Source organism: Schistocerca nitens, chromosome 2 (genome assembly GCF_023898315.1).
Source record: "Schistocerca nitens isolate TAMUIC-IGC-003100 chromosome 2, iqSchNite1.1, whole genome shotgun sequence".
Taxonomy (NCBI): domain Eukaryota; kingdom Metazoa; phylum Arthropoda; class Insecta; order Orthoptera; family Acrididae; genus Schistocerca; species Schistocerca nitens.
The window spans coordinates 341,337,522-341,356,642 of NC_064615.1; the positions used below are offsets into that span (position 1 = coordinate 341,337,522).

General features: G+C 45.8%; 1 protein-coding gene across 1 annotated transcript in view; it reads right to left on the minus strand.

Moving 5' to 3' along the window:
• LOC126235018 (galactoside alpha-(1,2)-fucosyltransferase 2-like) overlaps positions 1 to 19,121 on the minus strand; it is a 95,294-nt gene that overhangs the window by 21,114 nt on the left and 55,059 nt on the right. The window contains exon 5 of the mRNA XM_049943753.1: positions 9,262 to 9,507. Within this exon, the coding sequence (XP_049799710.1) occupies positions 9,262 to 9,507 (246 nt within the window). The remainder of the gene's footprint in view (positions 1 to 9,261; positions 9,508 to 19,121) is intronic.

Below are 19,121 nucleotides of genomic sequence, written 5' to 3' on the forward strand. Positions count from 1 at the left end.
GTGAACCGCCCAGAAGACATGGTCGGATGTTAAAGTAACTCCATATACACACACCATCAGCAGGAATGTAAATGATTTGGGTCGCATTTCTCTGTGACAGATAGAACGGCCATTAGAGTGCATTAGTGCTGTTCCTGTTTAGTTTTGCTATTAGACCTGGTGAGTATATAAGCGATGTGAACAGCGTCAGACATTGACGATCGCTGTGAAGGACGCTGAGGTGCCGCGTATAGTGTGTAAACTTTTAAATGGCAGACCTCTCCGTAGTCCTGAATCGGTAAAAGTCGGTAAACGTCGGGAGGCTTCGGTACGCACGCAGTTTCGACTGCTGCCAACATTACGTAGCTGTCTGTGTTGTACAAGCTAGCCATTGTCGTCTGCTTCGTTATTGTTTTGCGCTGTACTGTTCTGCGTGTTTTTATTGTGCAGTGGTGATAAACATTATCAAAATGAGTGAAGAGGCAGTTGCTGGCCCATCTCGGGAGTCGCCAACAACCCCTACCGGTAGGCCTACGGTTAGAAGGAATCCAGTATTATGTAGCGATGTTCGCAAAATTATATTGCATGTGATTTAATGCTGCGAAAGGAAAAGGGAGCAGAAAAAATTGCTTCACCCCATTTACAAATCTTCAGTGAGAGCTGCTACATACACAGGACAAAGCATGCGTAGCATTGGAAGATTCAAACAGTTTTCCAAGAATCATCCTGGCGTATCACCACAAACGCCTGGCAAGAAAAGGTGAGTTTCCATTTCAGATATTGTGTTCGCGATCTCTTTGAAGGAACTCCCTATTTCGTCCGAATTACCTTATATTTAATTTTCCCTTGCTACCACATTGCTTTGTATGGAAACACCACTGGTTACTGTATTATTTCGAAACACATTCACATTACAGTACATTTCCAAATTTGAAAAAAAATACATGCAGTGCAGAAGGCATTTTCTTATAAATCTTTCTCGCTTTTAACTTAGGAAAAGAAGTGGAGAAATCGAAGTAATGATCGATGATTTCAACCAGCGTGTCATTCGTGACACGATAGCGGAATTTTATTCAGTGCGGAAGATTGTGCCGAGCCTGCGAACACTGCTTCCAGTTCAGAGAACAACTCACCAAAGTTTCATTGCAATCGGATGAATGGTTTGTGAGCGCATAGTAGACTATTTCAGTTTCGTTTATGAACAACATTTAAAGCGAGTTTTACTTCCAAGCCTTTCGTCTGCTTTCGTGTAAGCATGACGCGCAATTTGTAGTGCCAGCACTGCAACTGGTAGGCATACCTTGTCCCCCCTCCCAACGGCTCCTCCCCTTCGCCAGCCAATGCTTGCTTCCACCTCTCCCCGCACTCCCCTCACAACTCTGCCGTCTTACAGTTAACACACTGTACTCGTTTGAGACAGTGTTACCAACATCTGATAGAGTTCGGAAAGTGCCTTATTGTGGGTTTCTGTTGGCCGGCTGGTCGAATCATGCATAATTTTCATGAGTGGAGCATTCCGATGAGACAGTGGGCCGATTTCCGACTGGCATGGGAGCGAAGCATGCTCATCACCAAGATTCCAGTCGACGACGTGTAGCCACCACAAAGGGGGAATTGTTGTATTATACACAAGCGCGTTGTAACCCCTTCACATATGCATCTGCTATCCGGGGATAATTAATGGATGCCCTGCAACATTCTGTGTCATAGCGAACCAATTGACAAACAATATAGTTGGAATTACGAGCGATCGCGGTCGAGTTTAGGCTTGTTCTGCGTTCCTACGTCACGTATTCTCCAATAGCCAATGAGCGTTCAGTAGTGTTCTGAGGGCTCTGATGTAAATGACGTAGCTAATGAGAGCATTAAACGTGAGCGTAGAGGGTTGTTTAGTGAATATCGACTCCATTTGATGCGAGCCGTCATCGCTGATTGTGGTGGTAAGTGATAAATTCTGCATAAGCAAGCGCGAGACAAAGAGAGTGCGTTCCATAAGTAATGCGACCAATTTTTTTCTGACGCAACGTTACACCACAGCGTGTTGTAACCGGCTGGGCTAAGTGGAGGGGGGGGGGGGGGTTGTTAGCTTCAAAACGCTCTTTGTCTCATTCGGCTGCGAGCTGCCGGAGAGTCAGGACGTGCGTTTCCGTCAAGCCCATTTTGAGTTTATGTAACACGGCACAATGGATCATTCTGTAGAGCAACGGTACGCTATCAAATTTTGCGTTAAACTTGGGAAGTCCGCCACTGAGACGTTTCCATTACTCCAGCATGCATTTGGGAATGACTGCTTGTCCAAATCACACGTTTTCCGATGGCACAAGTCGTTAATGGAAGGCCGAGAGGAGATCACCGACGAACCTCACATTGGACGGCCATCAAATGCACGAGTCGACGAAAATGTGACGCATGTACGCGATTGTTTGAACTCTGACAGACGGCTGAGTCTTCAATTGATAGCACAAACTCTAAACTCGTCAAAAACCGCCGTTTTTCGCATTGTGACAGAATATTTGAACATGAGAAAGGCGTGTGCCAAACTCGTCCCAAAAGTGTTGACCGACGAACACAAGCACATGCGAGTGCTTTGGTGCCAAGAAATGTTGGAAACATGTGAAAATGATCCTCATTTTTTTAAACTCAGTTATCACTAGTGATGAGTCGTGGATTTTTGAGTATGATCCTGAGACAAAAAGGCAGAGTTCAGAGTGGCACATCCCATCATCGCCCCGTCCCAAGAAGGCAGGCATGAGCAAGTCCAGGATCAGAACCATGCTCATTGTCTTCTCTGACGTCAGAGGCATTGTCCACCACAAATTCGTACCTACTGGGACTACAATGAACTCAGCTTTCTACTTGGACGTACTCAAAAGACTGAAAAGGAGGGCCTCGCGCTGCCGAAGCGACATCAAAGACACGTGGAAAGTTCACCACGTCAATGCGCCAAGTTACAGCGCGTTCATTGTCAATGACTTCCTGGCCAGGACCATGACCCCATTGGCTCCCCACTTACCTACAGTCCTGACCTGGCTCCTGCTGACTTTTTTTGTTTCCTCAGTTAAAAGGAGTCATGAAAGGAAAACATTGGGACACAGTGGAAAGCGTCCATGCACATGTCACATCAGCTCTAAAGGACATTCCGGAAAAGGCACTCGAGGATGCTTTCCAGGCATGGAAACACCGCCTCCAGAAGTGTATCGACGCAAGAGGGTCCTATTTTGAAAGTTTTTGATTATTTGTACGAATGTATTCAATAAATGATTTTTTATGAATTTGGTCGCATTACTTATCTAACGCACCTTGTAATTTGCAGGATATATGCTTTCTTCAAGTGGAAAGCACGCGCATGCGTGTACTGCAACTGTCGCTTGGAATCGTCAACAATGCAATCCCCTTCCGTGCCTCGACATGCGCGAACCGCCATCGTTCGTGGATCAGACTATACAATCTGTCCAAGGAATTACCGCCCCATGTGTGGGCGCCGTTGGGCTGCCGTTAACACCACAATCGAAACAATTGCGTTTGGAGTGGTGCCTTGACTGCCAAGCATGGGCAACTGATAACTGGCGTCGCACTGTATTTAGCGATGAATCGCGATTCCGCACCACACCGGATGACCATCGTCAGCAGGAATGGCGGCGACTTGGGAGGAAGTCCCTATGTTCCAATGTTTGGGGGAGACAAAGCAGTGTTACCCCCCTGTCATTGAATGGGGAGCCGTCGGGTATGACTGCAGGTCACAGTTGGTGCTGATGAGGGAACTCGGATTGCACGAGCATCACGCCACGGACATCCTGCACTCCCACGTGATACCTCTGATACCACAGTATCATGGTGCCATTTTTCAGCAGGACAATACCCGGCCACGCATGGCATGTGGCTCTATGAACAGTGTGATGATATTTCCCTGATAGAACACGAGTGAGAGGAAATCGAATGTCGACTCCATCTCAGTGTCAGTATCCAGGATATCATCTGCCAGTTAGGATAGCTGTGGGCCAGTTTGCCTCAGGAGAGGATACAAAGGCTTTATGACACCCTGCCCAACCTAATTAGTGCACGCATCCAGGCCAGAGGGGGTGTAACACCACAGAGATAACTGTCCTAATACTGACTGTAAATTTGGCTCGATTTTGTATTCACTGAAATAACACCACATACCCTCTCATTGTCTACTATCACTCAGCAGAGGAGTGGTGTGAGAAGTAAACTGTAGCTGTCCTGCGTCAGCTGCCTCCATTTCCCCACCTCTACAACTGCAAAACAAAAACTATCAAGAGTTCTAGCGAGTAAATTACAACTTGATCTGTAGGCGCGCGACATGTTAGAACCGCGTCTTCAAGTAGAGTCTACAACAATATATGAGGGTCGTTCCGTAAGTAATGCCCCACATCTTTTTCTCGGAAGATATTTATTGTTAAGAGTCAGAATTTGGTGGCAATATACATCAACATTTCTTGTTCATGTCCTATTTTTCTACGTAGTCTCCATCACGTTCTACGTCCGTGTGCCAACGTTGTAAAGAGCATGTATTCCCTGTGGTAAAAGCTCTTTTCCTGTAGGCGTAGCCATGTTTTCAGTGCATGACTGACACTCTCGTCACCTTAAAACAAAGTGTGTTTCCCATAGAGAAAAGAGCCAATTGTCGAGTTGGATGCGCCGGTCGGAACGAATAATGGCATCCGCACGATTCAGCATGTCTGGAGCAGTGGCTGTGGCAGGACGTCCCGAGGGTGGCTGATCGTGGAGCTATGTTTCTGCATTTCCTGAGGCCGTAACTTTCTTTACCCATCGCCCAACTGTACTGTCAACTGCAGCATCGCCATACACTGCACTCGAACGTTTGTGGATGTTCACCACGGTTTCTTTTTCTGCGCACAAGAATTCAATAACAGCACGTTGCTTGTAACGTGAGTCGTATGTAGATGCCATTTTGACGCTGTACTACGGCTCTGTCATCTTCCAGAACGGTTCGAAACTTCACCGGCGCACAGAAAAAACATCTCATGTGAAGCACCAACAAGGACGTTTGTCTATGTTTATTAACTGCTTTTTTTTAAAAAAAAAAGTGGGGCATTACTTATTCAACGATCCTCGTACATACGAATGTGGCACCGTTAAGCAAAAAAACTAACTGTGCCTGCTATGAAAGAGACTGAAACATTACATCATTAAACCAATACGATCTCCGAACATTCTGTAAGGCACAAATCCCGGTTTCGTTTCTTCAGTTGTCAATTGTACTTGCAAAACGACTCCCAGTCCTCGAAAAATAAAGTTCTACGGTCTTATACGACCCCCATGCCTTTTACCGGCGTCTCCTACACTCATGCTCATAAATTAAGGATAATGCTGATACATGGTGAGACAATGCTCTGGTCGGCGGTTTGCGGGTTTAAATCACCTCGGTGTATGACCAAGCGGTGCGCGGTGCATCTGACCTGCGGTCGTCGCACGGTGACGCTGGCAGCAGTCCACATTCGCAGAGGTGTGCTGGTGCATGTCAGAGTACGGTGCAGCGAGTAAGTGTGCAGAAGTTTTCAGACGTGCTAATGGTGACTGTGTGTTGAAAATGTCTCAAAGAACACATATTGATGACGTTATGAGGGGTAGAATACTAGGGCGACAGGAGGCTGGTCAAACACAGCAGGTTGTAGCACGGGCCCTCCGTGTGCCACAAAGTGTGATCTCAGGATTATGGCAACGATTCCAGCAGACAGGAAAGGTGTCCAGGCGCAACAGTATGGGACGTCCGCAGTGTACAACACCACAAGAAGACCTTATCTCACCATCAGTGCCCGCAGACGGCCACGGAGTACTGCAGGTAGCCTTGCTCAGCACCTTACCACAGCCACTGGAACAGTTGTCTCCAGACACACAGTGTACAGACGACTGAACATACATGGTTTATTCTCCCGGAGACCTGGAAGGTGCATTCCACCACTGATCCCTGGTCACAGGAGAGCCCATAAAGCCGGGCGTCAAGAACAGTGGTCCCAGGTTATGTTCACGGACAAGTCCAGGTATAGTCTGAACAATGATTCTCGCCGGGTTTTCATCTGGCGTGAACCAGGAACCAGATACCAACCCCCTAATGTCCTTGAAAGGGACCTGTATGGAGGTCGTGGTTTAATGGCGTAGGGTAGGATTATGATTGGTGCCCACACACCCCTACATGTCTTTGACAGAGGCACTGTAACAGGTCAGGGGTATCGGGACGACATTTTACACCAGTATGTCTACCTTTTCAGGGGTGCAGTTGGTCCCACTTTCCCCCTGATGGATGATAACGCACACCCCCACAGAGCTCCCATCGTGGAGGAGTAGCTTTAAGTAGAAGTATATATCAGGCGAATGGAGTGGCCTGCCTATTCTCCAGACCTAAACCTCATCGAGCACATCTGGGATGCTCTTGGTCGACGTATCGCTGCATGTCTACAAACCGCAAGGACACTTCAGGAGCTCCAATAGAGACTGGTGCAAGAATGGGAGGCTATACCCCAGCAGCTGCTCGACCACCTGATCCAGAATATGCCAACCCGAAGTGTGGCCTGTGTACGTGTACGTGGTGATCATAACCCATATTTATGTCGGGGTACATGCGCAGGAAACAGTGGTGTTTTTTAGCACATGTGTTTCTGGACGGTATTCTCAACTTATCACCAATACCGTGGACTTACAGGTATGTGTCGTGTGTGTTCCCTATGTGCCTATGCTATTAGCGCCAGTTTGTGTAGTGCCACGTTGTGTTAAGTCCCATAGTGCTCAGAGCCGTTTGAACCAAATTCTGCAATTATCCTTAGTTTATGAGCATGAGTGTGGAGCTGGCGCGGTAAGTAGGGTCCATGGCGCGCCTCAGTTTTTGCTATGACTTGGTAGCGGCGGCGTCTGCACACAATGTTATCATTTCACCATCTCAGCCGGGATAGCTGTTTTCCTAAGTGCTATCAGAAGTTCAGCACTGGTAAGTTGCTACCGTACTATATTTACGCGATTCTGATGCCACAATTTCGTGTTCTTCCGTTTATTCGCCCAATTTTTCATGCCTAGATTAGGATGCTTCTCAGTAATGACCCTAAATTATCTAAGATTATTGATGAATCTTCCAACATCCGGTGCATGCGATGATGGCAGGATATGAGTTTTATAGAACCTTGGGAGATTGTATTGGTATAATGGCTTAATGTAATCCATCCAATTGAGTGCTTTTCTATTTCCTTCATAGAAGGTACTATTAGTATTTTCACTTAAGAGCCTCTATTTCGCATGTATTAGGTTGATGCATAAGTTCATAGCGTTTATGGTTTGCATGTTGGTATTCCGATTGTCATGAGTTTATTTATCGATTGTAATTTTTCATTTATAGTTAACTGTTAAGTGGAGAAATCGGAACGTTTCCGACGTATTCTTCTGTTTGGGTTCAGTCGAGTGGCGACAGGCGCAGAGGCAGCCAGAAACATTTGCGTCGTGCATGGGGATAATGTCACTGAACAGGACACGGCAAGAAAATGGTATCCTTGTTTGAAGGAGGGTCGTTCTGACATTAGTGACTCTCCACGTTCAGGAAGGCCTTCGGGGTTTGATGAAGATCGTTTAAACGCATTAATCCACAATGATCTACGTCAGTGTACTCGCAAACTTGTGAATGTGATGACCTGTGATCATTCGATCGTCGTGCGACATTTGCACGCAATGAGGAAGGTTCAAAAAACTGGAGTATGGGTACAACATGCTCTAAGCCCAAATCACAGATGAGCAGGTGGCCATATGTGCATCTCTGCTTGTACGTCATCATATCTCTCGTGAACAACACCGATCCATTCCTATCCTGTATTATTAGTGATGCAGCGCGGGATGGTCGAGCGGTTAGTTGCGCCATGTCACGGATTGCGCGTCCCCTCCCGCCGGAGGTTCGACTACTCCCTCGGGCATGGGTGTGTGTGTTGTTGTTAGCACAGGTTAGTTTAAGTAGCGTGTAAGTCTAGGAACTGATGACCTCAGCAGCTTGATCCCTTAGGAATTCATACACACATTTATTATTACTGATGTCGATAAATGGTGTCTTTATGCTAACATAAGGAAAAGAAAGGGATAATTGACCCCAAACAAAGCAGCAACTCCCAATACGAAGTACACAAACGGTAATGTTACACATCTGGTGGGACAGAGACGGTTTGGTGTACTAAGAATCGCTTCCTCGAGTGTAACTACCACACCTGACATTAATTGTCAACAAATCAGACGTGATGCCACTACACGATAACGCCCCCCCCCCCCCCTCCCGCATTTCTGCTAGTACTATACAGAAGGTTGCTTTGAGAAGCTATTCGCACCAACCTTATTCACCTGATCTTGCGCCCTCAGATTTTCACCTTTTTCGCTCTCTATCGAACAACCTTCAAGGAACTTTCTTTCTGGATTAAAATGCGCTGCGAAAGTGGCTCGACGAGTTTTTCGCCTCAAAACCACGTGATTTCTGAAGTCGCGGAATCGTAAAGTTACCCGGCGTTGACCGACTGTTGTAAATAATGAAGGTGAATATATTATTGACAGTCCATACGGTTAGCCGTGCGGTCTAACGCACTACTTTCCGGGCGGGATCAGTGTCGTGGTCCGGTGTACCGGTCAGTCTGTGGATGGCTTTTAAGGCGGTTTTCCATCTGCCTCGGCGAATGCGAGCTGGTTCCCCTTATTCCTCCTCAGTTACGCTGTCGGCGATTGATGCGGAAACAAGTTCTCCACGTACGCGTACACCATCATTACTCTACCACGCAAACATTGGGGTTACACTATTCTGGTGTGAGACGTTCCCGGAGAGGGGGGGGGGGGGGGGGGCGGCGGCTCCACTGGGGGCCGAACCGCACACTAACCCTGGGTTCGGTGTGGGGCGGCGGTGGTGTGATTGGACTACTGTAGCCTGTTGTGGGGTTGTGTACCACTGAGGCTACGGGGTGGACGAAACCTCTCCGTCGTTTCTAGGTCCCCAGTTCAATACAAAACAATATAATATTTTTGATGACTAAAGTCTCTGTTATGTGTTACGGGAAAACGCCTCGAACTTATACACCAACCCAATATGCAGATTTAAGCTGAAATGCGATTCATTATCGTGGAATGTATTGTATCTTGATTCAGAATAGACGAAGAGTATCAGGTACAAGCGGACTCTACAAGTTTTTAGATTTTACTTCAAAAATTAAAGTAGAATTTAAATGTGTGTGATTTTCCTAATCAAAGGCAATTTATGGTGGAAGGAGGCGTTCTGCAGGGCCAGAGACGCACCTTGAAGTCGTTGCGCAGCGCCGGCAGGAGAACTCTGTCGCACCACCGCGTGTCGTCGCTGGTCACAACGAAGGCAAGTGCGGCCCCTTCAGGCTGTAGCAACTTGCGCATGCGCGCTGCCGCCCGCCGGTAGTAGCCGAGTCCCGCGCCGCGCGTCGCGTTGTATTTGTAGCGCAAAAACGCAACGTAGTCCGTCCGTCGTACGTGCATCCCCACAGCCAGCACCTGCGCAGTAGGAACAGAACCCTGGAAAGGCCACCATTATCTTCCTTCCACAAATAAAGAAACACTACTGCACAGAGATCGCGCGTACTGTGATGATGATGATGTTTGATTTGTGGGGCGCTCAACTGCGCGGTCATCAAGCGCCCTTACAAAGTCCCAATTTTTACACAGTCCAATTTTTTTGTCCAATCCAATCTAGTCACAGTCACGAATGATGATGATGCTGATGATGATGATGAGTACAACACAGACACCCAGTCCCCGGGCAGGGAATGTCCCCAACCCGGCCGGGTTCGCACGAAGTAATGGCCGCTATCGACAGGGGATCTCAAGTTGATTCCGTATTTCTAGATTTCCGGAAAGCTTTTGACACCGTTCCTCACAAGCGACTTCTAATCAAGCTGCGGGCCTATGGGGTATCGTCTCAGTTGTGCGACCGGATTCGTGATTTCCTGTCAGGAAGGTCGCAGTTCGTAGTAATAGACGGCAAATCACCGAGTAAAACTGAAGTGATATCAGGTGTTCCCCAGGGAAGCGTCCTGGGACCTCTGCTGTTCCTGATCTATATAAATGACCTGGGTGACAATCTGAGCAGTTGTCTTAGGTTGTTCGCAGATGATGCTGTAATTTACCGTCTAGTAAGGTCATCCGAAGAACAGTATCAGTTGCAAAGCGATTTAGAAAAGATTGCTGTATGGTGTGGCAGGTGGCAGTTGACGCTAAATAACGAAAAGTGTGAGGCGATCCACATGAGTTCCAAAAGAAATCCGTTGGAATTCGATTACTCGATAAATAGTACAATTCTCAAGGCTGTCAATTCAACTAAGTACCTGGGTGTAAAAATTACGAACAACTTCAGTTGGAAAGACCACATAGATAATATTTTGGGGAAGGCGAGCCAAAGGTTGCGTTTCATTGGCAGGACACTTAGAAGATGCAACAAGTCCACTAAAGAGACAGCTTACACTACACTCGTTCGTCCTCTGTTAGAATATTGCTGCGCGCTGTGGGATCCTAACCAGGTGGGATTGACGGAGGACATCGAAAGGGTGCAAAAAAGGGCAGCTCGTTTTGTATTATCACGTAATAGGGGAAAGAGTGTGTCAGATATGATACGCGAGTTGGGATGGAAGTCATTAAAGCAAAGACGTTTTTCGTCGCGGCGAGATCTATTTACGAAATTTCAGTCACCAACTTTCTCTTCCGAATGCGAAAATATTTTGTTGAGCCCAACCTACATAGGTAGGAATGATCATCAAAATAAAATAAGAGAAATCAGAGCTCGAACAGAAAGGTTTAGGTGTTCGTTTTTCCCGCACGCTGTTCGGGAGTGGAATGGTAGGGAAATGATTGTGGTTCGATGAACCCTCTGCCAAGCACTTAACTGTGAATTGCAGAGTAGTCATGTAGATGTAGATGTAGAATCGAACCCGGGACCCCGAGATCCAGAGGCAGCAACGCTAGCCACTAGACCACGAGCTGCGGACTCGCGCGTACTATGAGCGCCATATTTAGACGATTTAACGTGCCAGTTGGACAGCATTTGGCACGGTATCTCTCAGGAGGGAATCCAAAAACTCTGTCAGTCAACGCCAAGGCGGACAACTACTTGCATAAGGGCCAGAGGTGGACCAACGCGTTATTGACTTGCTCAATCTGTGTAGTTCTTTCTCCTGAATAAATCATGCAGTTATTCTGAAATTGTAATCGTTTGTTTATCTTTAAATATACATCACATACACCGAATTCCGTTCCGTTCGGAAAATTTCTTCGTGATGCGTTTTTTTTCCTTTTTTTTTTTGTCTTTCAGTCTAATAGCCTTGCAAGCTAAGAACTAAAAACTAGAGTAAAATGAATATTGCTACAGATAAAGGTGAAAAATACGCTACACTATTGCAAGAAAACTGAAAGAAGTGAAGCTCTCATCAAACCTGTTTCTCTAGGTGAAAACAAAAGTCACCACTGCTGAAGTGGTCAGAGGCAAATGTGTAGCATATATCTCTGAATATGATTCGAATAGTTGAGTATGTGTGTCTTACGTACTTCTTTACTCAATTATTACTCCATACCCTCTCTGTACATCGCATATACTCGTATATGTTTGTCCGTATGTTCCACATCTCCTCCTAAATCACTGGACCTTTTTAACCACACTTGGAACGCCTATCACTCACTGTGGGAAAGAGCCATCTGTCTAGAGGACCGGGGGTCGGGACGAAAAAGGAGTTTAGGCCACGATGAGCGAATACCCGCAATTTGCACATTCATTATTTAAGATTGGGAGCATGTAATTATTTGCAACAAACTTTACACATCACTTCTAACCTTTATGAATTTCGTTCTCGCTAACAAACTGCACAAAGTTCTGAAAGGAAAGAATTTTTTCGCTTACTACACTTTCTCTATCGATGCAGTAAAAGTACGGCATCAGACGTGGCGTTTAAATTTATTACTTCTTTATTACTAATTTTATTCGCCACACATTTTGCATAAAATATTCACATATACCACTGAATGTGTCTGCAAAGCTATACACTATGTGATCAAAAGTATCCGGACACGCCCAAAAACATATGTTTTTCATATCAGGTGCACTGTGCTGCCACCTACTGCCAGGTACTCCATATCAGCGACCTCAGTAGTCATTAGACATTGCGAGAGGGCAGAATGGGGCTCTCTGCGGAACTCACGGACCTCGAACGTGGTCAGGTGATTGGGTGTCACTTGTGTCATGCGTCTGTACGCGAGATTTCCACACTCCTAAACATCCCTAGGTCCACTGTTCCCGATGTGATAGTGAAGTGGAAACGTGGACACGTACAGCACAAAAGTGTACAAGTTGACCTCGTCTGTTGACCGACAGAGACCGCCGACAGTTGAAGAGGGTCATAATGGGTAGCAGGCTGACATCTATCCAGACCATCACACAGGAATTCCAAACTGCATCAGGATGCACTGCAAGTACTATGGCAGTTAGGCGGCAGGTGAGAAAACATTGGACGATTGAACAAAGGAAAAACATTGTGTGGAGTGACGAATCACGGTGGACAATGCAGCGATCCGATGGCGGAGTCTGTGTATGGCGAATGCCCGGTGAACGTCATCTGGCACCGTGTGTAGTAGTGCCAACAGTAAAATTCAGAGGCTGTGGTGTGTATGGTCGTGTTTTTCATCGAGAGGGCTTGCACCCCTTATTGTTTTCGTGGCACTATCACAGCACAGACCCACATTGATGTTTTAAGCACCTTCTTGCTTCGCACTGTTGAAGAGCAATTCAGGGATGGCGACTGCATCTTTCAACACGATCGAGCACCTGTTCATAATACACGGCCTGTGGCGGAGTGGTTACATGACAATAACATCCCTGTAATGGACTGGCCTGCACAGAGTCCTGACGTGAATCCTTACAAGGGAACCTCCCCATCGCACCCCCCTCAGATTTAGTTATAAGTTGGCACAGTGGACAGGCCTTGAAAAACTGAACACAGATCAATCGAGAAAACAGGAAGAAGTTGTGTGGCACTATGAAAAAAATTAGTAAAATATACAAACTGAGTAGTCCATGCAAAGATATGCAACATCAAGGCGAACGCGAGTCAAGGAGCGCCGTGGTCCCGTGGTTAGCGAGAGCAGCTACGGAACGAGAGATCCTAGGTTCAAGTCTTCCCTCGAGTGAAAAGTTTAATTTTTTATTTTCAGTTTATGTGACAAACCCTTATGCTTTCATCACTTTTTTGGGAGTGATTATCACATCCACAAGAAAACCTAAAACGGGCAAGGTAGAAGAATCTTTTTACCCATTCGCGAAATGTACAAGTTAGGTGGGTCGACAACATATTCCTGTCATGTGACGCACATGCCGTCACCAGTGTCGTATAGAACATATCAGACGTGTTTTCCTGTGGAGGAATCGGTTGACCTATGACCTTGCGATCGAATGTTTTCGGTTCCCATTGGAGAGGCACGTCTTTTCGTCTACTAATCGCACGGTTTTGCGCTGCGGTCGCAAAACACAGACACTAAACTTATTGCATTGTATAGAGACGTCAATGAACGAACGGACAGATCATAACCTTGCGAAAATAAAGAAAGTAAAATTTTCAGTGGAGTGAAGACTTGAACCAAGGACCTCCAATTCCACAGTCACTCACGCTAACCACGGGACCACGGCGCTCCTGAGCAAACATTCACCTTGATGTTGCTTATCTTCCACATGGACTACTCAGTTTGTATATTTTACTAATTTTTTTCATAGTTCCGCACAACTTCTTCCTGTTTTCTCGATTGATCTGTGTTCAGTTTTTCAAGGTCTATCCACTGTGCCAACTTATAACTAAATCTGAGGGGGTGCGATGGGGAGGTTCCCTTGTTAGAACACCTTTGGGATGTTTTGGTACGTCGACTTCGTGCCATACTTCACCGACCGACATCGATACCTCTCCTCAGTGCAGCACTCCGTGAAGAGTGGGCTGCCATTCCCCAGGAAACCTTCCAGCACCTGATTGAACGTATGCCTGCGAGAGTGGAAGCTATCATCTAGGTTAAGGGTGGGCCAACACCATTTTGAATTCCAGGATTACCGATGGAGGGCGCCACGAACTTGTCATTTCCAGCCAGGTGTCCCGATACTGGATACTGGATGAGACATATTTCAGGAGATATGACGTCGTAAACATTGAGCAAATTCTACAGCGTAATTCACTGGCGACACAGGTGAAATGTGTAAACAAATATGTTTTAAATACGTTACATATATGTGAAATATACGTAACGTGTGTGTACGCCGGCAAAGCAACGCGTAAAAAGCTGTTCCTAAACTCCTGTATCAATTTCATCCAGATATGGTACACATATTACTTACTGTCGGAATACAAATACTGTGGGGTAAGAACCAGCAGCCTGTTGTGGTGACAGTGATAACGTGGAGAGATAAGGGGAGGGGGAGGAGGAGATAGACAGAGACGGGGTAGGAGGAGACGAGCACAACTAAGGGATAAGAGGAGGACAGGGAGAGGGCTAGGTGGAAATGGACAGAGAAAGGGAAGAGAAGGCGATGGACAGAGAGAGGAGGAAGTGAACAGTGAGAAGGGAAGGAGGAAATGAACAGGTTTAGGGGGCAGGAAGGAAACTGGCAGAGAGAGGGTGGGGGAGGATATGGACAGGAGGAGATAGATAGAGGGGAGAGGAGCAGATGGACAGAGAGAGGGGCAGGAGGAGTTGGACAGTGAGTGGTGGGTGGCGGGGTGGAGGGAATGGACAGAAGTGGGGGGGGGGGGGAGGAAGGAGATGAACTAATAGAAGATCGGAATAAATACGAACTGCGGCAAAGTCGCGTATTCAGCTACTACTAGATAAAAAGATAACTACACTGACTCAATTGAAAATAAATGTCACGTAACCATTTGTATACTTTCAACTTGTAAAAGAAAAACGATGAATTCCTGAAAACAAATATGCCACTATATCTTTCCAGAGAAAAATACAATAGCTGCGCCTCGTAATAGCTTGCTAATGTTTTCTAAAGGAAAAGTAATCAGTTTTAATTTCAGGTTTTCTGATATACTCTGGCCTGGCGCAAATAAGACAAATAACGTCTGCTAGTAACGAACACAAGACGAAGACAATGTTTTAATCAAATCTTGTTTTGGCACGGTTACAGAATGTCTGGCTAATTCTTTCTCGCCTTCGCCACTATCCGTCCAGGTACCACTGGTGTCCGCATCTGGGTGGCGACTAGGACATTGGTACTTGCAACAGGTTTCTCAAAGACAACGAACAACAACATTTACACACATTTGTAGTCCTTATCCGAACATTCAGCAAACATTTTTAATACATCGTCCTTGCTTTTCACATTTTGAGATGAAACTTTGCTGGGGAATAAAATGGCGAATGTACCGCGAATATAACCGGAGTGTTACAACCTCTTTCTTCCCTGAAGCATTTGTTGGTTGGTTGGTTCATTCGGGGGAGGGGACCAAACGACGAGGTCACAGGTCCCATAGGATTACGGAAGGATGGAGAAGGATGTCGGCCGTGCCATTTCAAGGGAGCCATCTCGGCGAAATAAATTGAGAAACGTCGGAGCTGATCCTCCTTGGTACACATAACGGGTCAGAACACTGCTGCAGAAACAACGAAACAAACCTGCCAAATTTAAACAGACGCAAAATCTCCAAGATTGGCGATCTTTTCAAAAAATGGTTCAAATGGCTCTGAGCACTATGGGACTTAACATCTGCGGTCATCAGTCCCCTAGAACTTAGAACTACTTAAACCTAACTAACCTAAGGACATCACACATATCCATGCCCAAGGCAGGATTCGAACCTGCGACCGTAGCGGTCTTTTACAGAAGCTCGAAATTTAGCGGGGACTTCACTGTGAGATACTTATAATAGTTTCAACAAAGAAACTTTTTCTCGAAACCTGGCAGAATATCCAAAGAGATTATGGTCGTATATGAAGTATGCTAGAGGCAACACACAATCAATGCCTTCTCTGAGCGATAGCAATGGAGATACTATCGACGACAGTACGGCCAAAGCAGAGTTACTAAACACAGCCTACCGAAATTGCTTCACCAAAGAAGACGAAGTAAGTATTCCAGAAATCGAATCAAGAACAACAGTCAACATGAGTAACGGAGAAGTATATATCCTCGGAGTTGTGAAGCAACTTAAATCACTTAATGAAAGCAAGTCTTCCGGTCCAGACCGTGTATCACTTAGGTTCCTTTCACAGTATCCTGTTACAGTAGCTCCATACTTAACAATCATATACAACCGCTTGCTCGACGAAATATACATACCCAAAGACTGGAAAGTTGCACAGGTCACACCAAAATTCAAGAAAGATTGTAATAGTAATCCACTAAATTACAGGCCCATACCGTTAACGTCGATATTCATCAGGATTTTAGAACATAGATTATGTCGAAGATTATGAATTGCCTCGAAGAAAACGGTCTAAATGACGCACAGTCAAAACGAATTTAGAAAGGATCGTTCTTGTAAAACACTAGCTCTTTACTCACACGAAGTGTTCAGTGCTGTTGACAATGGATTTCAAATTAATTCCGTATTTCTCGATTTCCAGGCTTTTGACACTGCACCACACAAGGGGCTTATAGTGAAATTGCGTGCTTATGAAATATCGTCTCAGTTAAGTGACTGGATTCTGATTTCCTGTCAGAGAGATCACAGTTCGCAGTAATTGATGGAAAGTCATCGAGTAAAACAGAAGTGATATCTGGCCTTCCTCAAGATAATGATACAGGCCCTTTACTGCTCCTTACCTATAGAAACGATTTAGGAGACAATCTGAGTAGCTGTCTTGGGTTGTTTGCAGCTGACGCTGTCGTTTATCGACTAATAAAGTCATCAGGAGATCAAAAGAAATTGCAAAACGATTTGGAAAAGATATCTCTATGGTGCGAAAATTGGCAATTGACCCTAAATAACGAAAAGTGTGAGGTGATCCACATGATTGCTAAAAGGAATCCGTTAAACTTCGATTACATTAAAAATCAGTCGAATCTCAAGGCCGCAAATTCAACTAAATACCTAGGAATTACAATTACGAACAACTTAAATTGGAAGGAACACATAGAAAATGTAGTGGCCTAGGCTAACCAAACACTGCTTTTTATTGGCAAGACGCGTAGAAAAATATAACTGATCTACTGAGGAGACTGCCTATCCTACGCTTGTCCGTCCTCTTTTAGAATACTGCTGCGCGGTGTGGGATCCTTATCAGATAGGATTGACGGAGTACATAGAGAAAGTTCAACGAAGGACAGAACGTTTTGTATTATAGCGAACTAGGGGAGCGAGTGTCACTGAAATGATACAGTATTTGGGGTGGACACCATTAAAACAAAGGCAAAATTCGTTGCAGGGGATCTTCTCACGAAATTTCAATCAGCAACTTTCCCCTCTGAATGTGAAAATATTTTGTTGACGCCGCCTACATTGGGAGAAATGATCAGCATAATAAAACAGGGGAAATGAGAGCTCGCACAGAAAGATATAGGCGTTCGTTTTTTCCCATACGCAGTACGAGTTTGGAATGATATAGAATTATTGTGAAGGTGGTTCGATGAACCCTCTGCCAGGCACTTAAATGTGATTTGCAGAGCATCCATGTAGATGTTGATGTAGATGTGAATCTGTTTAGGAAAATTACGGAAACTTAAATCAGGAAGGCCGGAAGCGGGTCTGAACCATCGTTCGCCCGAATGGGAGTCCAGTGTGCTAATCACTGCGCCATCTTGCTCGGTCTAAAGCATCTGTGCATTGTAGTATACAGGCCATAAGCTACATGAATGGAGAATAAAACGGCTGTGAAACAAAAGACCCTTCAGGTGAGATTGCAGGCGCACAATCACGCCGGAAGTGAAATAAACTCAGATATGGCTCCATTATACCCCAGGAACGACGAGGTTATGAGTGTTCTGGTTGTGTACGAAGTACCACTGGGCTGTGCCCGTCTGACTTCGTAATGCGCTAGGGGTTTACGTGAAGCTGAGGGATTGGGGTTGTGTGCGTGTTTTCTGTGTGTAAGCTTGTGTTTGGTGTTTTATGTATGTGTTATTGGTCTTTAAAGAGGCGTGTAAGGGTTAATTTTGGGCGTTTGTGGGAAGCTTCTGGTGGTTCGTTTCGTAAATTTTGTATGAGAAAGTGGGGCGAAGTTTGTGTTGCTTCGTAAAATTTTGTGTATTTTTCTTTAATAAGTGTGTAAATGGTGGGTTGGTCAAGGAAGTCTCTTATGTGTGTGTTGGAGACGTATCTGCCAGCGCCTGAGATAACACGGAAAACTTTGTTCTGTAGACGTTGCAGTCGGGATAGTGCTGTGTCTGACACCATAGACCATACCTCCGAGCCATACAGGATGACTGGAAGTATGAGCTGGCACCAGAGGAGGAGTCTGCTCTGGATGGTTATACCATCGCCTTTTAACAGTGGATATAGCCTACAGAAGAGGGCGCAACCCTTGTTTGCTGCGGTAGTGAGGTGCCTGTTCCATGTTAGGCGCCGATCTATTTCGACCGCCAGGTAAATGACTGAATTTCTCCAAGTTAACTGTCGGCCGTCAGTGGTGAGTTGACGATCGGGGAGTTTGATTTTAGGAGTGAAACAGATCGCCTGGCACTTTGTAGGGCTGATATTTATTTTCCAGCGGTTGCACCACTGCGTTATTTTATCGAGATGTCGCTGGAGGTGGCGGTGTATAAGGAGGAGGCTGCGACTGCTTCTGTATATGGCGGTGTCATCCGCACAGAGAGCAATCTCTCCGCCAATCTGCCTAGGGATGTCATTCGTATGTATGGTGTAGAGGACAGGACCTAAAACCGAACCTTGCGGGACTCCTGTCGCAATCCGTTGTGTCTGGCTGGACTTGTCTCTGTTCCTTACGAAGAACTGCGAAGAACTGACGTCCTGTAAGGAAGGAGTCAATGATCCATGTTATATGAACTGGGCACCCTATCTGATCTAGTTTGTAGATTAGGTCATCTTGCCAGAAGCGGTCAAATGCTTTTCCTATGTCTAGGAACACTGCTCCTGTTGCTTCTCTCCTTGCCCTGGCCAGACAAATGTGTTCCACCAAGCGAAGCGATTGATGGACAGTGGAAT